Below are 22,649 nucleotides of genomic sequence, written 5' to 3' on the forward strand. Positions count from 1 at the left end.
AATCTGTAAGGCCACACTACCATTGGTGAAGAGAGAACATGTAGATGGAGCAGTCCACACTCCAGCAATAGCTCCTTGAATAGTTGTGATAGTTGGCCATGCATGTGGCACCACATGCTCCACCTCTACGCCTCATCCTCTGTAAAAGAATTCCCCTCTACCTGCGAAAGCCACATGGACTGGCACATGCACTTGGTCTCGTGCATATCGGATGGACAAGAGCAAGTGAAGCTGGAATTGAGAACTTCCATCCTTGGATGGAAGCAAAAATGAAAGTACATCCTTTGCTCCTCCTTTGTCATCCAAGATCCGCAAGCTGGTACAAAAGTGCAACTTAGTCATCGACCTTCCATGCTGATAAAAAGTTGCATGTACAAGGGGCAAGGGGTGGTTCGACATAGATGTGACATGCCCTCAATGGATAGACCCCTGGTATATAAACTACTGCTACTACCGCCATCTACTCCCGCACACGAGACCTTTAACTCGGCCTCAACATGTATACCCCCTAACATGCTCTGAGAGCACAACTTTGGTGCAATTCATCCTAGCAAGGAAACAGTTCTGGAGGGAGAGAGATTCAAGGCTTTCACAGTGTGAGGCTACCGTCTAGAGGGCTTCCTAGGCTTTCACAGTGTGAGTCTCCTCTCCATGGACTACACCTTGATGAGAAGCTTTGCCATTGCATGATCAAAGAGCCTAGGAAGGCTGCTCTGAGGAGAAAACTGCAGAGAAGAAACCTTGCTGCCCACCATCTGAAAGGGAATGTATCGCCCATCTGCGCCTGCTGTCCAGCAAAATGATAGGAAGATGACCCGAAAATGCAGCTCAGGGCTCCCCAAAAACACTAGCCAAGAAGGCTCATCAGTCTCCTGTAGGGTTGCTCATAGAGGCCATCCCTTGTTGGGGTGCACTGCACTGCACACTGCATAAGGTGACCCCCCATATATGGGCAGCTGCCCGACCACACACAGCCCCACTACATAAGAAAATAGGGCTAAATGGGGTCACCTTATGCACACTGCATAAGGTCCCCGGGGATTTGATCTTGTGCAATTGGAGGCACTAAAAGAGGGTTCTCAACTAAAAAAATAAACATTAATGATGGCTGATGCAAAAAATTGCAGCAAACTGAAACAAGTTACAGCAATGAGATCGCACAGGCCTCCCGTCGCATGTTGTAGGGCCTCCAAGAGCTTGCATGATACACTGAAAGAGAAGCACATAAATATGGTGAAAAACACAAAAGGGAGAGAAAGAAGTAAGAAAGAAAGAATTATTAACGTCCTGCAAAGCTGAAGTCGACCTTGAGGACAAATCAAACATATCCATTTTTGTACATTTCACTTCATGTGTGCCGCATTGTTAAGAGTCTGGCATCGCCCTAGATTCGTCCAGTCAGTCCCAATATATCTCAGGGACAGATGATAGGGAGGAAGGGCTGTTTTGTGGCTGTGCCTGGCCGGAGTGAGGAAATTTTCATGTCTGGTCACCTCTAGCCATGTGTAGCCTGGGGTTTTGGTTCTCTTAGCAACCATATAGGCTCCTGCCGTGCAAGGGGTTTTTCCCTAGCCTCGGAATATTTTTCCCAATTTCCGTAGTGCCCTACAGGCCTTATTTCCCTCGTTTCCCCATTTAGCCCTATTTTCTTATGTAGTGGGGCTGTGTGAGGTCGGGCAGCCGCCCATATATGGGGAAAGGGGGGGGGGGGGGGGGGGCTACCCACACCTTAAAGCATTATTCTAACTAAAGGCACCAAATCTGTATTTTTTGCAGCTACATATACAAGTAAATATACCCTTTTCCTTGGAGGTCTCAAGGTTTTTTGCATTAAGCGCCACTTTTTTGTGATTGGTGGTTGTGCACTTCTTTTTGTGGTCATTTACTTATCAGTTGAAGGTTGATATCTACTTACAAAATACGTAGCTTTTAATCTTGATGAAAGTGAGACTTTGCTGAGCATCTGCGATGGGTGATTGCAGATGGAGTGCAAGTGTGTGGCGGATGAGTACGTGGAGTGTGAAATGATGGTGCGTATTATCTTGTGCAATTTTACATTGAAGTTGTTTGCGACCTTTTTTTTTTGGTTAAATGATGCACCTTATTGCTTAGCATAGGGGAGAGCGATGAAGAGTTTCTTAGGAAGATGTTTTATTCTTATAGTGAATATATACAAAATTGTTTGCATCCTTGACTTTCTTTTTTGTATAATGATGCACATTATTGTTTAGCATAGGGGTGAGCAATTAAGAGTTTCTTAAAAAAATGTCGTACCACTTTGGGCAAAACTTTTTGGATTTAGTTTCCATATTTGTTAATGGGTCGAGCTGAACCTTATGCGACCCCTATATTCAAGAATATGTTCTACTTCAAAACATTCCATACTCTTCAAACTCTTAAACAAAACTTGAAAAAGAGGTTGAAACATTGAAAGGCTTTAAAATCTTATACAGATTATAGATTGTAGCTATGGCGCATCAACGTGCTTCGAATACGTAAGAGGATGAGACACAGTACATCAAAGACGAGACCATGCAGCATAAAACTACATAAGGCCAATTTAGCAACTCAACGAAAAAGTAATTATAGTCTAATATGAACCAAGCCAAAAAAGGCGATAACTGAGAAACAAGGAGGGATTAATTTTTATTCTTCTTTCGCTTCCTGATCCCCTTCATCTTTCTCCACAAAAGACTGTAAAGACCCATCTTGATCATTATCATTGGCAGCTACATTATCAATGGCAGCAATATTTGAGCTTGTGCTTGCATTCTCTCTTGCGATACATGTAATGGGAGCCTCTATATCTTTCTCTTGCCCCTTTTGAAAACTTTCAGTCTTTCATTGGTACCTCCGCTTGGAAAGGATGAAAGAGGTTGACATGAAAAGCTTTGTGGATTCGCGAATGTGGAGGCAGCTGCAAATGGAAAGAGGCTTCATTGATCGTTTCGGAAATTTGAAAAGGCTCATAATACCTCATGCTAAGCTTTGGGTAAAGCTTTTCTTTGCCGCACATTTCTTCTCAAAAGGGAGAAGGACCCAATCACCTTCTTGGGATGCCATTTTCCTCCGGTTTTTATCTACTGTCTTCTTGTGCTTCTCCTAAGAGCGTTGAAGAGCAACTTTGACTTGAGCATAGGAAGAAGCTAAATCCTCCACGAAATCATAAGCCTAGAATATTTTCTCCTTTGTAAAAAGAATAGGTGGAATTTTCTTCCCTCCTACTCTTTCAAAAGGAGCTTTATTTGTGGAAAAGTGTATAGTGTTGTTGTACGCGAATTCCACCAATGGAAGACCTTTTCCACTTAGAGTTATGGTATCTCTCTGGATTTGTCTAGTCGGTCCTAGTTTCTCCCAGGGTTAGGTGACAGGGAGTGAGCTGTTTTGTGGTTGTGCCCGGCTAGTGTGAGGTAGTTTTCTCATGTCGGGATTTTCCAGCCATGTTTAGCTTGGGGTTTTGGCTTGGTTCTATGGCTATATAGGCTCCTGCAGGCTTCCTACCCTCGGTATTTTTTCCCTTTGAGCCGTATGGGTAGTTATTGCCATTTCTCCCCCCCTTTCCTTATTTCGTCCCCTATTTATTAGGTCGTGGGCTGTAGGGCTGGGTCGGGCAAATTTGAATATGGGGGGGGGGGGGGGGGCGCTCTCATGGGGCAGCCCCTCAAGTGCAGATCATGCCCGTCGACAAGCAGCCAAAAGTTCACCTCTAGTGTTTTAGCCCTCTGGTGTTTTTTGATCTGCGCCAAGGTTTTGTTGGGCAGCAATGGCAATGCGTAGGGACCCTCTTACAGTGCAGTTCTCTCCTCAGGGCAGCCTTACATAGGCTTTGTGATCATCGAGTGGCAGAGTTTCTCAGCGGAGATCGAGATCTTGATCTGACCTCGCTAGGAGATGCACGAGATGTATGCTCTCAGTGCATCTCTTCACATAGCTCTCTATGTAAGAGCGCATCTTTGGCCAATAGAAATATTGTTTGACCAATGCTTAAGTTCTTTGGATGCATGGGTGCCCAACGCTAGGAACATCATGGTATGCAAACAAAATCCTTTGTCGAAACTCACCGATTTCCGGCACGTAGACTTTTCCATTTCTAAACAATAGTCCACCCTTAATGGAATAATGTCTCTGTCTCATCTCTCCAGCACGATTCACTTGTGTCTCCGGGTCACTTAAGTCTATTTGCGAGTCATATTCAACCTTGATTACTTTAGGATGTCACAAAATGATGACGTGGCATGTCCGCCCGGAAATTGACAGATTCAAAGTAATAAGTTGTTCCAAGTTATGGGGTTTTGTCCGATGGGGCCGTGGGGACACAAGGGCACAAATAAAAAAAGAATATCGCAAAGTCTTGCTGACTAGCAGGCTGTACGGACAGCTCCGCGATTCACATTGACTGTTTACGCGGCGTCCGTATAGATTTTTGCGAATTACAGAAGTTGCTTTTGGCGCTAGCTTGAGAGACAGGATGCTTTTGGACCTGAAGTTTTTCATTGTACTGCTTTTGGGGCTTTGTTTTTGGGCATCCCTTGTACTCTTTATAAGAGCCCTTGGGGCCTCACTCTGCAGAGCATTTGTATATAGAGTCTGAGAGCAGAGGTCCCTCGAGGGTTGTACCGTCAGGTGCAACGGAAGTGTTTACAAGATTGAGCTCAAATCTAGTACTCCGCACAAACACAAGGGTTACTTTACTTGGGTACCTCTAGTCGGAAATCTAGCATGATACATGAGAGAATCACTTAAATATTTCACAACTTTATCACGCTTTAAAATTTAGAGTCGACACCGCTCGGCATAGTTCTGTGCCTAGAGGTATTGGCCCCAAATCTGGCGTCCCTTTCAGTATTTATCTTTATATTAATGCTTGAGCAAAGTTACAACTCCCACGGGCCCCTCTGCTCAGAAGCTCGTCAGCTAACACTTAGTGAAAGAGGGGCCTTGGGTTCTTATTTAAATTCCCTTGGCCTCAAAATCAAAAGCAAGAACATGAAAAGTTGCAAACTCAAAAGCATTGGGCCAAAAGCAAGCAGCGGAAATTCGGACAGCCTGCCACGTGGCATGTCATCGCAAACCTCGGAGATCCGTATTGTTGCCACTCTAGCATGCCAACGCAATTCCTGGTCATCCGTACAGTTCTGCCACGTCATCAGTTTGTGACATTGAAACTGAAGACAATGAATGAGAGAGACGCAGAAAGAGAGATGACATGTCACAAACTGCTTATGTGGCATGACCATTAATAAAGAAACCCCTAATAAGTTGTTCCAACTTATGGGGTAAGTGACGAGGGGACAAAGGGACACAAAGAAGCAATAAAAAATTGCGTAGAACTTGCTGACGTGGCAGTTGTACGGACGCCCACGAATCGCGTTGCTGACGTGGCAATCGTACGAAATTCCGTAAATCACGCTGTTGGCTGTTTGGACGCCAGCTTTTGGGAATTAGACGCTTTTGAGTTTTTGCTTTTGGGGGCTTTGCTTTTAGCATCCCTATGTAAGATAAAAGGAACCCAAGGGCCTCACTTCTCAAAGGATCTGGACGCAAAGTCTGCGAGCTGAGGACCCGTTGGAGTTGTACTTTGCTCAAAGATTAATACAAAAAGAAATACCGAAAGGGGCGCCAATCTTTGGGGCCAATCTCTCTTGGCACGGAACTATGCCGGGCCATGTCGAATCAATTAAATTGTGAAGTGTGTTAAGTGAATCTCTCTTGTGTGGCGACAGAATTACAGTGGTATCAGAGCACGACCGATTTCTCTTCCAACGGGAAATTCGATTCTTCTTCTTGCGGCACCTATGGATTCCGAAAAGAATCAGACGACTCCATCTGCCACCTCTGAAGTGGGAGGCAGTATAGGAAATTCAAGCTGATTAGCGGAGAATGAGTATGGGCCACCTCGGTCCTCGCAGTATGAACTCATGGAGATGCAACGTCAACAGCAGGTTGACGAGTGCGCAAAGCAGATGCTTCAGTTTGCCAAGGATCCCCAATATGCAAAATTTTTGACCCAGCACCCGATGGATGAAGTGCATACTCATTGGTAGAAAGCCATTAAGACCCAATCAAACCGGCAATCAAGAAATCTCCTATTCCGAGGATGTTCACTGAAGAAGAACTCAATGATGTTGTCGAGACCCGAATCGATTAGATTCTAGACATGAAGAAGCCATCGGAGAAGCGCAACAAGGAGACTGACTACCCCGGTTATACCTGGGTCGTCAATCTTCTTTTGCAACTGCATGAAAACAGAAGAAGCATGTGCATTTTGAAGGACTACCCAGTTCTTATTCCTCTTCTTCCGACAATTCTTCTAGCTCTTCCTCTTCCGACTCGAGCGAGGAGGACAGAAAGGGCAAGAAGCGAAGCAAGAAACAAAGTTTTGGAAAGAACAAGAAAAAGGCAAAGAAGATTGGATTTCGACCAGTTTCTGACAGTTCAACGGAGGAGTCATGCTCTTACAGTTTGGACTTCGACGATCGTATGTTTTATGCAAAGAAGAACACTTTTACAAAGCCAACCGGTATGATTTCCTCAAAGACAAGAACAAAAAGACAAAGGAATTTAAAGAGGGTGGACAGTCAATAAAATTTGAATCCTTTACCAGATTCCGAGATGCTCCGAAGGCTTTGGCTTTCATTTAGTAGTTTGATATAGCCTTCTTCGGAGGGCACTACTCAGAGCACTCCAAGATCAGGAGGGCAACATCGTTTTCGAAGGGAAATGCACGAACATGGTGGTCCACTCTTCTTCTGGGGAGAGAAGCCCCGACCAAGTGGTTGAAGTTCAAGCGGCTCTCTATTTCTTCTTGGTTGACCTAGGAGTATGAACGAGATGTGAGAACCGCTTGGAACCATCTTCGGATGACCAAGGGTCACTTTTAAAGAACAGATTGAGCGGTTTTGCTGCGGACTCCCTAAAGAGATCCGAGATTACTGCGTTGAGTAAAAGTCCGAGTCCATACAACAACTGATGGGACATGCTAAGCGGGGATTCTCGATACATTCGGGTAACATTCGGAAAATTTACCTATCCCACTGATGAAATTTTGACACAAAGGACCAGACAGAACTCGACAAACGGCAATACAAAGAAGAACTCCCAGAAAAAGAAGGATGCACGACCCAGATTGACTGCGGAACAGAGAGTTGACTAGGGGAAGTTTTTTGGTTGCGGGGAACAAGGACACATTTCCGCAAAGTGCCCCAAAAAGGCACAACGAGGACAAACTGAAGAAAGGCCTGAGAGTTCTAGAGCAACGGTAGAACGTGGCAGATGAATGCAAGATTGGTACCGGATTGCATGGGGACCGACCCAAATCAAATGGACGAAAGTACAGAACTTTACCGCGCATGGGGCAAAGTAAAGGATCAAGAAGCGCTCATTTTCTTTGATGGAGGAGCCAAGGCCAATTTCATTCACTTGAATTGGCGGCGCGACTTGAGATTACGCCCGACAGGATGGGGCCACCGGCAGAGGCAGTTCTAGCGGTGCCCGGAAGTTATGTAGCCATTACACCCGTCATTGGCAAACTTCGTTTGCATTGTCAGGGGTATTTAGGGCACGAGGACTCTTACATCATGCCTTTGGAAGTGTGTGACGTCCTCCTAGGAATCCCTTGGTACCACAAGAACAACGCCGTGGTCGACTATCGGGCCAAGAAAGCGACTTTGACCAATGAGAAGGGCAGGAAAATTGTACTTGATGTAAAATTAAAGCGCGAGTCTGTCACTATTTTATCAACTTCGGCCCTTTCGAAATTAATGAAATCCAGTTTTTTTGTTTACTCATCTATTTGAAAGAATTGAAGGATGAACAACGAATGAACATGTCTGAATAGGACAAAAAACGACAAGAAGTTCTGCACACACATGCTGACTGTTTCTCAAAAGGCCTACCATGTGAGTTACCTCCATCTCGTCCCGAGGACCACACTATTGATTTGATCCCTGGAACCACACCACCGAACCGGCCACCTTACCGTGTTAGCCGAGCCCAAAATGAAGAAATCATGATCCAAGTGAAAGACCTTGAAAAGGGTCTCATCTAGCCTATTACTTCACCTTACTGTTCTCCGGTTTTACTAGTACTAAAGAAAGACGGATCTTGGAGAACGTGCATTGACTATAGAGCTCTCAATAAAATCACCATCAAGAACAGATTCCCGATTCCAAGGATCGATGATATTCTTGACAGACTTCAGGGATCCTCTTGTTTTAGCAGGATTGATTCGAAAAGCGGATATCTCAAATCAGAATCGCTCCGGGAGATCTCTACAAGACATCCTTTTGGACAAGCTTTGGTTTATATGAATTTTTGGTGATGCCTCGTGGGCTTACCAATGCTCCAACAACTTTCAACCGAATGATAGATAGGATTCTCCGAGAGCATCGATCTTTTGTGGGCACTTTCTTGGATGACAGTATAGTTTTCCCCAAGAATGAAGTAGGGCATCGACACCATCTGCTACAGGTCTTTCAGGCCTTGCGCGGTCATAGATTGGTTATTAATGCCAAAAAGAGCGAGTTTTTCTTGCCGGAGATACACTTCTTGGGACACATCGTCTCAGCAGTAGGAGTACAGATGGATCTGGCCAAAATTGAGACTATTCGAAGCTTTTTGGGCTTGTGCTCTTACTATCAGCGGTTCATTCGGAAGTTTGCAAAGAGAGCCTTGCCTTTGCACTTATTGACTCAGAAAGGAGTCCCTTTCTCGTGGGGACCGACAGAGGTGACTGCTTTTCAGACACTTCAGGAAAAACTGACTACTGGACCAATGTTGGCTTTGCCAGATTTGCAAGAGCCATTCGAAGTTTTTTGTGACGCTTGTGGTCGTAGTTTGGAGCCGTCTTGATGCAAGAAGGCCATGTGATTGCTTATGAAAGCAGCTTGTTTTCAAGGCCAGAATTGGTAGCCCAAATTTATGAGAAAGAGCTATTAGCAGTGATCCATGCTCTTACACAGTGGTGACATTATCTACTCGGAGCCGATTTCACAGTTTTTACAGATCATCAGAGTCTGCGCTACTTCTTGTCACAGAAGCAGCTTTCGAAAAAGCAGATGCGGTGGGCTAACATCTTGTCACAGTTTCAATTCCAGATTGTCCATGTTCAGGGACAGAAAAATTTAGTGGCAGATGCATTGTTTCGGAAGTCCCTCGTCTTGGCTATTTCCGCGATCCATCATAGAAGCTTCGAGGATATGGTTGACCAGTACGCCATAGATCCGGACTTTAACGATGTTTTTACTCGGATACAAAATGGGGAGATAGTTCCACGATATTCCATACGGGATGGCTACTTGTTGATGAAGAAAACGATGTTGTGTGTCACACAGTCTTTGAGGGAAAATGTCTTGACAGAGTGCTATTGTCCACTGTTTACGGGTCACTGCGGCATCGATACCACCTTGAAGGGGGTGGAGCATTATTTCTATTGGTCGAGACTCAAGAAGGATGTGGACGACTTTGTTCGCAGCTGTTTAGTATGCCAAAGGTCAAGTTTGACAGACATAAGGCACATGGATTACTACAGCCTTTATCCATTCTCACCAGCCCTTGGGAAAGTATTGCAATGGAATTCATTTTTGATCTCCCGAAGATACAGAGTGGACACAATGGCATTTGGATTGTCATTGATAGATTTAGCAAGTAAACTTATTTCCGTTACATGGCATGCCTGAGACAATAGTTTCGGACAGAGATCCCCGATTCACGAGTTTGTTTTGGAGGGCTATTTGGGAGAACATTGGCACACGGTTGTAGTTCTAGTCATCTTTCCACCCGCAAACAGATGGGCAATCTAAGATTGCCAATTCAGCTGTTTGGGATTTGTTGAAGTCTTTCATCTCTGATCAAAAGACTCAATGGGAAAAATATTTCCCTTTGGTGGAATTTGCCTACAATAACACGGTTTACTATTGGACGGGGAAAGCACCATTTGAGATAATTGAAGGTGCTCAGAAGGTTCCTCCCTTTCTCAGCAGTAAAGACAAGATTTTTGAAGCTGCCCTACAAAAACACGATTCACTCTTCGACGAGGAAAGCGCCATTTGAGATAATTGAAGGTGCTCAGAAGGTTCCTCCCTTTCTCAGTACTAAAGACAAGATTTTTGAAGCCGACCAGTACACGAGGGACTTGGACATTTCTTTTGCCAAGGTCCGCGAGGCTCTAGAGAAGTCTCAAGAACGACACAAGAAGTCAGCAGATTGACATCGGCGCGACTTGAAATTAAAGGAAGACGACTGGGTGCTCTTACGTTTTGAAAAGGCACACCTAAGGAAACGAAAGGGAAAGGAGCAGCTATTTCCAGAGCTTAGCTTGAGATATTATGGCCCTTTCCATATTAAAGAAAAGATTAATGACATCTCCTTTCGACTCAAGCTGCCAGATACTTGGAAGATTCACAATGCATTCCATGTGAGTCTCTTGAAACCTTTTAAAGGTGAGGTGCCAGTTGATGGGGAGCCTGATGAGCAACCCGAAGTGGAAGAGAGCGAGGTGTTCCCAAACAGGTTTTGGCACACAAGGAAAGAAAAGCAAGGTAAAGTGATTCAGCGGTTCTTAGTGAAATTTAAGAACTATCTGGCATTGGATGCGAAGTGGATGGAGGAGGAGGACCTAGCAGATACTCCTCAGATTTTGGAACTTTACCTTGAGGCTTTCGGTTTAGCTGTATCTACTTCGAAAGATCCCGTGGATCAACAGGGTTGAATCTGGTGCAGACGAGAGTGCACAAAAGGGGAGTTACTCCGCTTCTTTGTCACAGATTGCTTGGACATAATAGAGTCACTAATTTTCCTCTGGATTTCAGGGATACTGTTGTGCTGACAGTATTTTGCTGTGTGAGTTTATGAAATGGAATTCCCAAAATTAAACATGAATGATTTGTACTCTCTCATGTGACTTGTTTGAGTGCAAGAACTAAAAGACAAAATGACTGCAGTATTTCTGTCTCGACAATCTCTATAGGCATGATCGCAATAAGGATTAGTTAATCTGACATCAGTGAGGTCCGGGATGGATCTAGATGCGATTACTAAATACGTTGCTGGTAGTCATGGTCTGCGATTGAGAATGAACTTTTATGTGATTGATTTGAGTTCATGTTATGTGACCGTCGTCTATGTGCAAGTGCTAGATTTGTGTGGGTCTAGTGCGTCGGTACGTAGAGTCAGTGTCTACTGAACTGGTTTATGGCCTCTATCTGTTTTGCAGGCGTAATCGAGGGCGATTACCATTCTTTCAAGAGGGAGGTATGTCACAAACTACTTACGTGGCATGACCATTAATATAGAAACCCCTAATAAGTTGTTCCAACTTATGGGGTAAGTGACGAGGGGCCAAAGGGACACAAAGAAGCAACAAGAAATTGTGTAGAACTTGTTGACATGGCAGTCGTGTGGAATTCCGACGTTGTTGGCTGTTGGGTGGCAGTTTTTGGGAACCAGGAGCTTTTGAGTTTTTGCTTTTGGAGGCTCTGCTTTTAGCATCCCTATCTAAGAATAAAAGGGACCCAAGGGCCTCACTTCTCAAAGCATCTGGATGCAGAGTCTGAGAGCTGAGGACCTGCGGGAGTTGTACTTTGCTCAAAAATTAATACAAAAAGAAATACCGAAAGGGGCGCCAGTCTTTGGGGCCAATCTCTTTTGGCACGGAACTACGTCGGGCCGTGTCGAATCAATTAAATTGTGAAGTGTGTTAAGTGAATCTCTCTTGTGTCGCGACAAAATTTGACTTGGGGTGCCCAAGTTTGTTACACGACACCGCATGTCAGGTCCCAACCACCCTCAAGGTCCCCCCCTTGCTCTGTTGCTAGAGCAAGTGCTTGCTTTATTACTTGCACAATGCTGATAGAATGATGCTAAATGCTGAGACGCTGATGCGTACTTGATGCAGATGCTTGGTACTACTGAGATACTGAAGGGTACCGCGGGTACTTGGTACTGGGTACTAGGTACTGTGGGTTCTTGGTACTTGGTGTTGCGGGGTCGATGATGATGATGACGACGACGACGACGATGATGATGTTGTGGGCTGATCTTCCATCGCCGAGAGTGGCGATGGCTGAAACTGAATCGCAGGTGCTGCTAATGGCTGAGGGCTGGATCGGTGATGAGGCGAAGGGCTGAAATCGATGGCGAGGGTAGGGCTGAATGCTGGCTGAAAAACGCTGATACAAGGGCTGCAAAAACGCTGGTACTACTGGTCCTTGAGAGGCTCTGCTTCTTTGATCCTCTACCTGACTCTGGTGCCCAAGGGCCTCTCAGGTCAGGAGGAAAGCTGAAAGGATAGACCAGTGCAAAAAAGCGAAACTTGTACTCGCAGAAAGAGCTAGACAGAACTCTTGAGAAGAAGATGAACCAGAGGACCACCAGAAGATAAGCCAGAGAGTTCCAGAGCAGCAGACGAGCGCAAAAGAAAAGGAAAGACGAAAGCAGGACTAGTACCAGATTTTGTGGGGATCGCCGACCTTATCAAATGGACGAAAGTACCGAACTTTGCAGAGCATTGTGCAAAGTGCGAGACCAAGAAGCCCTTATCTTCTTTGATGGAGGAGCCAAGGCCAACTTCAACCGAATTGGCGTTCAACTTGGAATTACGCTCGAGGAAATGGGGCCACCAGTGGAGGCTGTTCTAGCGGCATGCGGACGGGATGTTGCCATTACACCTGTCATTGGCAAACTACGTTTGCATTGTTAGGGGTATTTAAGGTGACTTTTACATCATGCCTTTGGAAGGGTGTGACGTCCTTCTAGGAATCCCTTGGTTCCCCAAGAACAGTACTGTGGTCGATTATAGGGCAAGGAAAGCCATCTTAAAGAATAAGAAGGGCAAAGAGATTGTACTTAAGGGCGAGTCTGTCCCACTGGTATCGGCTTCGGCCGTTTCCAAATTAATGAAATCCAGTTTACTCGATTTTTTCAAAAGAACTGAATGATGATCAAAGGTCAAATATGTCAGACCTCGAAAAAGAACGACAAGATTTTCTGCAAGCTCAGACTGACTGTTTCTCTGAGGGCTAATCCGATATCTCGATGGACGATATGTTGTGAATGTGATTTGAATGTTGAGTGACTGTCGTCTTTGTACAAGTATTGGATTTGTGTTGTCTAGTGTGTTAGAACTTAGAGTCAGTGTCTACTGAACTAGTTTCTATCTTATGTTTGATTTTGCAGGCATAATCGAGGGTGATTATAATTCTTTCAAGAGGGGGGTATGTCACAAAATGATGACGTGGCATGTCCGCCTGGAAACTGACAGATTCAAAGTAATAAGTTGTTCCAACTTATGTGGTCCGGCCTTGGGGACACAAGGGCACAAATAAAAAAAGAATATTGCGAAGTCTTGTTGACGTGGCAGACTGTATAGACAGTTCCGCGATTCAAGTTGACTGTTGACGCGGTGTCCGTACAAATTTTTGCGAATTATGGAAGCTGCTTTTGGCGCCAGCTTGAGAGGGGCACCCCTTCTACTGTTTATGAGAGCCCTTGGGGCCTCACTCTGCAGAACATCTGGACGCAAAGTCTGAGAGCAGATGTCCCTTGGGAGTTGTACCTTGTTGTGATCAGTAAACAAAGAAATACTGAAAGGGGCGCCAGTCTTTGGGGCCAATGCTTCTGGGCTCGGAACTCTGCCATGCTCTCTCTCTCTCGCTCTCTATTAAAGTTCAATGATTTTGAAGTTTCTGTTCGTGTGTTGCTATTGATTTCTCGCTTGGAGTGTCGAAGCCTGTTATAGAGGACCATTGATTTGACATGGGAGGAACTTGTTCCCATGGTGTTGGATGAGGAGGACTAGTTATGGAGGTCTGGATTTAGAGGGCACTTTGAGGTCCTTATCGGACTATCATTTAGGAAAGAAGAGCAAAAGCCAAAGGCATAGAAGGATGATACTTTTGGATCTGGGTGGAAGATTGAAGGAGGTGATATGCCATAGACTTGTGAGTGGTGAAAACATATTCGGAAGAATTGCCCAAAGAAGTCTAATTGAGATTTTGATTCAGGTGAGGCAACTCATGCTACGTCTGCTGCAGCTTTTACACACTTTGTTCCCCTACCTTCACCTTCTCCAGACATTCTCAAAGACTTGCGGAAGGATAGCAGCACTCTTGCCCTCCTTTCTCGTATGTATGAAAAATTACGAATCATCAGCATTTCTTAGCCGAGGACAGAACGTTTCGTTCTAAAACCTGAGAATGTTTATGATGACCAGATGTTGCAATGCTGCATTGAGTTATGTTCTACTACCAAGCACCCAATTTATCTTTTTATGTTTACCTTTGTCAAAATTTAATTTTGATGAGGAACATGATTATCAAACTGCCTCAAAGGGTATCATTACAACTTGGTGAATTGTGCATCATAGACAGAAATGTTAATATTGACTTGCTGTGTTGTGTGGATTATGTACTCCTGCTTTTGTTGCTGCTAACCTATTTACAGCATGCTTTATGCACCTTGACATGTGCTTTTTAGTAATGGTTTCTCAATTATATTATTCTATGTTAAAGACTCCTGCAAGGTTGGTGATACAATCAGCAACATAGGTGTGATGAGCGCGCGGCGGTGTGTGCAAGTGATAGAGCACGCTAAGATGTGCAGTGTGTGTGCAGAGAGGGGTGGCGAAAGCCAGCAGGAGAGGAAGCGCTAGCAGAACGAAGAGGGAGAGAGAGAGAGAGAGAGCTCATGTTTTTGGGGAAAACTCAATAAGTGAGTTTTGGGTTTTCCCACTTTTATTATAAGTGACCTTTAAAAAATGTGTCCAGGTTCATATTTGTCGAGGTTCAATATGAACCTGGACAAAGTATAAAAATGTACAAGAAGGGGTTCAATATGAACCTGGACAAAGTATAAAAATGTACAAGAAGGGGTTATTTAGGCCTTTAACCCAACAACATCCCACTTAAAGGCATAAATGACGCCTTTAAGTTAACCAACTCCCACCAGCTGTATGCAATGCTCATGTTGAGCCTTAGCAAGACTCTTGGTGAACATCTGCAGGATTATCCTGTGAGTGAATCTTAGTCAAGGTGACTAGACCATCCTCCAATACCTGTCGTATGAAGTGGTATCGCACATTAATGTGCTTTGTCCGTGCATGAAACATGGCATTCTTGGCCAAATAGACAGCACTCTGGCTATCACATCCCAAGACAGGAGTACTAGCAGGCATACCAAGCTCTTTGACAAGTCTGCCCAACCATATGGCCTCTTTAGAAGCCTCAGTGGCTGAAATATATTCAGCCTTAGTAGTACTCAATGCCACAATTTTCTGCAGTCGTGAACACCAAGAGACAGCACCACCAGCAATAGCAAACACATAGCCACTAGTGGACTTCCTGGTATCCAAGTCACTTGCCATATCTGCATCACAATAGCCCTGCAACTTCAGGTCACTTTTGCCATAGCATATACACCTAGATTGTGTACCTGACAAGTATCTCAAAATGCATTTCACAACTTCCCAATGTGCTTTGCCGGGATTGGACATGTATCTACTAACAACTCCCACCGCATGGGCAATGTCAGGACGAGTGGCAACCATAGCATACATAAGAGAACCACAAGCTGATGCATAAGGGATTCCCTTCATAGCATTCACTGCCACGTCATCCTTTGGGCAATCGGCTTTGCTAAGTTTTGTGTGTGGAGGTAAAGGTACTCCAAGTGACTTAGCTTCAGCCATGTTAAACCTGTCAAGTACTTTAGCAATGTACTTTTCTTGAGATAAGAAGAGCAATTTCAGCTTTCTATCTCTCTTGATTCTCATGCCCAAGATGTGCTCAGCATCACCTAAATCCTTCATTGCAAAAGCTGAATTCAGGTGACGTTTAAGAGCATCAATGGTAGACTTATGCTTCCCAGCAATCAACATATCATCTACATATAGCACAAGGATTATAGGACTGCCATCATTATCCTTCTTTGTATACAAACAATGGTCTGAATGACTGCGTTTAAAGCCTCGAGATAGCATAAAAGTATCAAACTTTTTGTACCACTGACGTGATGACTGCCTCAAACCATACAGTGCCCTTCTTAGTTTTCATACAAGTTCCTTTCTATCAGGTACTACAAAACCCTCAGGTTGCTTCATGTAGATATCTTCATCAATGTCACCATGAAGAAAAGCTGTTTTTACATCCATTTGATTCAATTCTAAGTCAAGCACTGCAGCGAGAGCAAAAAGGACACGCAATGTCGTAAGCTTTACAACAAGAGAAAAGATCTCTTGAAAGTCAATCCCCTCTTTCTGTGCATACCCTAACCTTGCTTTATACTTGGGCTTTCCATTAACACATTTGACCTTGTAAACCCATTTGTTAGGAAGAGCTTTTCTTCCTTTAGGCAATGGCACAAGATCCCAAGTATTGTTTGCATGCAAAGATTTGATTTCCTCTTGCATCGCAAGCTCCCACTTACTGCTTAACTCACATGATTTTGCCTCTTTATATGTAAGAGGCTCACCCTCATCTGTCAACATAACATGATGCAAATAGGGGTCAAAGCGTTGTATCAACCTTCTGACATGAGTAGACCTGCGTACCCAATGATCTACATTCTCAGGCATAGGTTCTACATCAGGAGGCAACTCATTTTCAACATGCTCATGCTGCTGAAAATCATTTTTAGCCATGACAGGTGGTTGTCCATCCTCATTTGGAGCATCTAAATCATGTCCTACCTCTTCTGGCTCAAGGTTAACTGGCTGATTATCAATTTCAGCTTGCGGTAATGCATCCTGAGGCTCTTTTTCAACATCAATACGTGGCAAGAGAGGCTGAAATTTGACCGATTTCTTGTCAATTTCATAAGATGTAGCATTTTTCAGCAATTTAGCCTCATTGAACACTACATCTCGGCTGCGTACAACCCTCTTAAACTGAGGCAACCATATCCTGTAGCCCATTTCACCCTCTTCCCCATAACCTAGGAAGAGTCCTTGGATGGACTTGGCATCTAGCTTTGTCCTCAAGTCATTACGAACATGGACAAAAGCCTCGCAGCCAAACACTCTCAAATGATCATAAGAGGCAGGTTTGCCAGACCAAACCTCCTCTGGAATGTCATTTTTCAGCGTACTGTTAGGAGAGCGATTGCATACACGAACTGCAGTTTTCAAAGCCTCTCCCCAAAACCCATGAGGGAGATTAGCCGTGGACAACATGCAACGCACTCTCACATAAAGTACGGTTATACCTCTCAGCCACACCATTAGAAGATGGATTATAAGGGGCTGTCAACTCCCTTTTAATCCCATATTCTTGCAATAACGCTGAAATTCAGCAGATGTGTACTCCCCCCATTGTCAGATCTCAGACATTTAAGCTTACTACCCTTTTGCGTGGTCACAAAAGCATAAAACCTCTTAAATGCATTAAATGTCTCACTCTTATTCTTTAACAAATATGCCCAGCCTTTCCTAGTGCAATCATCAATGAATGTAACAAAGCATGATGCACCACCAAAAGACTTAACAGGCATTGAACATACATCGGAGTGAATTAAATCAAGAGCATTAGCTTTGCGCGAGACACTAGAATAATAAGAAGACTTCTTTTGTTTACCATACAAACAGTCATTACAAAAATCTAACTTGGTGCCCTTTACATCAACCCTCTTCAAAGAGGAGAGCACATCAAGTCCCTTCTTGCTCATATGGCCAAGTCTTTTGTGCCACAACTCCAAATGAGAAGCAACTTCGGCCACTGCAAGAAACTTGCCAGGCAAAGCTTTGCCATGTAAATAGTACAATGTACCACTCTTGCATCCCTTGACAATGAGCATTGATCCCTTAAGCAACTTCCATGAATCCCCAGCAAAAATGGTTGTATAACCCTGTGCATCCATCTGGCCAACAGACAATAGACTCTTCTTGATGCCTGGTACATACCTTACATCTTTAAGCATAAACTCTTGGCCATTGTTTAATGCCAAGCGCACAGTGCCCATTCCTTCAATGTAACAAGCATGGTTATCCCCAAGGTAAACCTTGCCATACTTGCCTGCATGATAGAAGCAAAACACTCCACGGATGGAGTCACATGAAATGAGGCACCCGAGTCTACTATCCAAGATTGTGTAAGGCCATCATTTGCACTTAGCAATGCATCAATGACATCTCTATGTGAGATAATCATGTCTTCTGCATTTGCTACAACAAAATCTGAGGGGCATGAAGCTGCAACCAAGATCTCCTCACTATCGGATAACTCTGTGATAACCACACTAGAGGATACATTGACAGTCTCCGAATCCTTGGAGGAGGTACCTGCTGATTTTTCCCCTTTCTTATCCTTTGTCTTCTTCTTCTCCTGTGATTCCTTCTTTCTTTCCTGCTCTTTCTTGAAATACCTGCAATCTGGCTTCTTATGGCCTTTTCTGCCACACTGGTAACAAGTCACATCCTTATCCCTAGACTTGCTTTTGCTCCTGTTTTGAGTCTTGGTACCTGTATTTTGCTTCTGACTTCTGCCTCTCGCATTGTAAGCAGAATTGCCACCTTACCCACCACTAGACTTGCGTCTAATTTCCTCATTTAAGATGGAGCCTCGCACTCCATCATATGGGAGGCTGGGGCTATTACTCAAAGAAACCACAAGCGTTTCCCAAGAGTCTGGCAAAGTCATCAACAAAAATATGGCTTTCAACTTGTCATCAAAAGGTTGAAGCCCAGTATCCTGTAGCTGACTCATAATACTAGTGAAAGTACTTAAGTGCTCAGAAGCCGATTTGGTTTCATCAAGCATCATGTTCACCAGTTTGTGCATCAAATGCACCTGATTCACAGGGGTGGCATTCTCATAAGTGGCCTTCAACTTATGCCAAATTGCATGTGCAATGTCCAAGCCCTTTATGTCCACCAGAATGTCATCAGTCACAGGTCACAGCCATTTTGATGTAGGCCTTTGCCCTCTTGTTGAGCTTGGCCCAATCCTCATCCGGCATATCCTCAAGCTTTACAGCCAAAAGAGCATCCTCACAATCCTTGAGGAACAAAATCCCCTGTATCCTGTCCTGCCATAGGTCGAAACCTGTACCGTCAAATCGCTTGATTTCCATCAAGCTCTTGGCATCAAACGACGAGGAAGTAGAGGCCATTTGCACGGATAAAAATGCAGCAGAAAGTGTCTACACAAAATCTGAAAATTTCCAGTGATCACAATGTACAGCACGTTGCATACAATGTGCTGAAAATTTCAGCAATTAACAAGTATCCCCAATGCGTACTTGCATAAACCCACAAAAGGCGTACATAAACCTCAATTTGTGTACATAAAAACAGTCCAATTCTGAATTTTCTGCAAATTTACTGTTTTGGCGCATCAATTTGCATCAAATGGATCTGTTTTGAGTGGGAAAAGCAAGGGGCATTCACGGGAATCGATTTAGAACACCTGCGTTTTGCTGTTTTGACCTGTAATTTTCTGGTTTTTACCTGTTTTGACATAATTTCAGCCTGTTTTAGACTGTTTTGGGAACCCTAATCACCCTAGGTGACACCGGAAGCAAGGGGCTTCGCGATGAAAGCGGAAATTTGACGCGAGAGAAGCCTTTCGCCTCCTGTCCAGCCACCTGCGCAAAGCTTCTGAAACCCTAATCTGGCTCTGATACCAGTTGATGAGCGCGCGGCGGTGTGTGCAAGTGATAGAGCACGCGAAGATGTGCAGTGTGTGTGCAGAGAGGGATGGCGAAAGCCAGCAGGAGAGGAAGCGCTAGCAAAACGAAGAGGGAGAGAGAGAGAGCTCACGTTTTTGGGGAAAACTCAATAAGTGAGTTTTGGGTTTTCCCACTTTTATTATAAGTGACCTTTAAAAAATGTGTCCAAGTTCAATATGAACCTGGACAAAGTATAAAAATGTACAAAAAGGGGTTATTTAGGCCTTTAACCCAACAAGGTGTACATGAACTCTTTTGACTATTTGAAGAAGTACCTGTTGGCTATTCAAATGTTTTTTTAATAATTCTTAACAGAAAAATGTTTTTTTTAAATAATATATTCTTTGATGTTGATAAAGCAACTTTTGTACCAAATTTTAGTAAATGAGCGTCCTACCTTTGAACTACTTTTATACATAGCTGACATGCTTACTTATCAGATACCCTCATGTGTGCGATCAATCTAGAAGAGGCCTTGTACTCAAAACACTTTGTCAATGTCTAAGCTTCTCAGGTTCATCTTGTAGCTTTAGGTGCCGGACTTGTAGTGTTTCATTCAGTTCAAAACTTGTCAATGCATTGGGTACATCACATCAGTACTTGCCAGGTAGCTCTGCTAAGTGCTTGGGTGTCCGCAGGGCAAATTTTGAACAATTCTTTACATTTTCATTTTCTCCATGGTGTTGTTTATTTTTAGACTGAAGCGTATGCTTTGTCGTTCATGCAACTCTTTTCATGCACAGATTATTCTCATCGATTTAATACTCCACAAGTCAGAAGTATATCGCCATTTATTTTTCAACTATCCCATTCTTTACAAGCTTAACATGAAGGCAAGAATGACTCTTTTGCATAGATCATCAGCATTCTGTTGACGGTTGTCGCCTAATTTCTCAAAAGCATTCTTGTACTCTTTGTGATGCTCAGGACCTGGTTTGGAAAACATGCCTACTTTTCCTGCTACTGGACTCTTGTATCCTACATAGAATGTTTTAAACAAAAGCGCAGCTAGGAGACTTCGTGATTCAGTGATGTGACTGTGGAGAAGTGTTTCTTGACGAATCATTCACGTAGGTAGACAATCACTGACCAGTGCAGGGAAGGTGGGCACAATCAAATGGGATAGCTTGCCAGCTTTTGTTTCTACTGCTGGAAAGGTATTTTAGTTTTTTTCTCCTTCTCATGTTGTTTGTTCCTTTGGAATTTGCTTAGCTTTGTGACTTGCAGCTTATTGGACAAGTGTTGGTGCAAAATCTTATTTACTTCTCAACAATATTAGTGGCTGCAGTAGTCATCTTGCGAACTCGTTCACATCCAAAGCTTAGGTAAGTGGCTTCTCTGGGCTTGCATCACCAACTGTGTTCTGTGTGAAGTTTCAACCTTAAAGAAAATTGTTCTGTGCTGATATTTTATTATAGGATAGCAACAGCAAGGAAGTTCTCTTACTAGTAGTCGGGCTGCCAGCAGGCCCCAGGGTACAGGGTCCCCCTGGGGTCAAGTCAAAGGAAGAGCCCGAGGGAGAAGCCATCACCCAACCTGCATTAAAATCTTCAATCCAGTAAGACAACACGGTGAAAATCTATTCTTGAGGAGAGAAAGACCTACCACACCACCCGAACCATCTCAACCAACACCACACCCCCAAAATCCAAATACTGTCCCAAAACCAAAGAAATAAGAGCAAACAGGCACATGCAACAACAGGCAACCACACATCCCACCACACAGGCACACAAGCATCATCCAAACACACAAACAAGAAAAGCTGGATGCGTGTCATAAAGTGATGACGTGGCATGACCAACTGAAAGAGAATGACCGAGTGGACAAGAGAAACTGAACTTAAATGAACTTCAGAGCACTGGCCCTGGGGCCTGAAACTCTAAATACCAAAACCTTGGCCTCTAGAAGCGATGTCCGAAAATTGCGCTAGCATGCTGACATGGCAGGGTGTACATAATTGCTGACGTGGCACATTGTACGGATTTTCCTAAATTGCGATGCTGGTGCTGACGTGGCAAATTGTACGGATTTCCACATTGTGTTGCTGGCTGCTGGCCGCTTTTGGAGGAGCTTTTGAGAGCAGATGCTTTTGAGGTTCAGTGCTTTTGAGCTGATTGCTTTTGGGGCTTTGCTTTTGGGCATCCCTTGTAAAGTTTATAAGAGCCCTCGGGGCCTCACTGTGTAGAGCATGTGGACGCAGAGTCTGAGAGCAGAGGACCCTCGAGAGTTGTACCTTGTTGTGATCAATAAATAAAGAAATACCGAAAGAGGCGCCAGTCTTTGGGCCAATGCTTCTGGGCGCGGAACTCCACCGTGCCGTGTCGACTCTCTCTCTCTCTCTCTCAAAGTTCAGTGATTTTGAAGTTTCTGTTCGTGTGGTTGCTATTGATTTCTCGCTTGGAGTGTCCAAGCCTATTCTAGTGGTATCAAGGCTCAGGAGGATTCTTCTTCTACAGAGGATCCGATTCCTTTTGTAGCGCACACAGATTTTTGTGAAAGAATCTGTGTGTCCCGACCCGGACTTATTAGCTACTCCCACCCTTCATCCATCGCGCATCGAGCGCGCTCCTGTCTTCATCGCTCTGTCTTAAAGGGCATAAGCCATAAAGAACCCTTGATTACTCATGGGTTCTCTTGGAGAATCTGATAAAGATAGCACCTCTCAATGGGGGAGGCGAAGAAAAGTTGAAATCTGGCACTGGAATTGAAGAAAAGAATGAAGATCTGGGCAAATTTGCGGCGGAGAAGTTTGCCATAGCGGAGTACAAGTGTCAATTGCAGGTAGACATGTCACAAACTGCTGACGTGTCAAGCCATTGAAGAACAGAGCCAATGTGCAAATCCTGGCTGAGGGCCTAAACCCTAGAAGTAGTTGCAGAAGAAGTTTTACCAACTTGTAAAGTCTTGCCGAGTGGCCTAGTTTTTTAAAAAGAAGAGTTCCACCAATTTATGGGACCCCGTTCGATGGGGCACAAGGGACCTAAAGGCGT

At 44.1% G+C, this 22,649-nt stretch overlaps 1 protein-coding gene and 1 pseudogene across 4 annotated transcripts in view; one reads left to right on the forward strand and one right to left on the reverse strand.

Moving 5' to 3' along the window:
* The window catches only part of LOC147451696 (protein ARV 2-like), a 58,704-nt gene that overhangs the window by 25,834 nt on the left and 10,221 nt on the right, over window positions 1–22,649 (forward strand). For 3 of the 4 annotated variants that reach the window (XM_086517585.1, XM_086517587.1, XM_086517588.1), the window contains exons 2-6: window positions 1,983–2,030; window positions 20,400–20,489; window positions 20,584–20,629; window positions 20,731–20,813; window positions 20,884–20,981. In XM_086517585.1, coding sequence (XP_086373711.1) covers window positions 1,983–2,030; window positions 20,400–20,489; window positions 20,584–20,629; window positions 20,731–20,813; window positions 20,884–20,981 — 365 coding nt within the window. The remainder of the gene's footprint in view (window positions 1–1,982; window positions 2,031–20,399; window positions 20,490–20,583; window positions 20,630–20,730; window positions 20,814–20,883; window positions 20,982–22,649) is intronic. The other variant, XM_086517586.1, reaches the window with a different exon arrangement.
* On the reverse strand, window positions 2,647–15,814 carry LOC147451698 (secreted RxLR effector protein 161 pseudogene; annotated as a pseudogene).

Source organism: Adiantum capillus-veneris, chromosome 8 (assembly GCF_014529385.1).
Source record: "Adiantum capillus-veneris isolate H3 chromosome 8, ASM1452938v2, whole genome shotgun sequence".
Taxonomy (NCBI): domain Eukaryota; kingdom Viridiplantae; phylum Streptophyta; class Polypodiopsida; order Polypodiales; family Pteridaceae; genus Adiantum; species Adiantum capillus-veneris.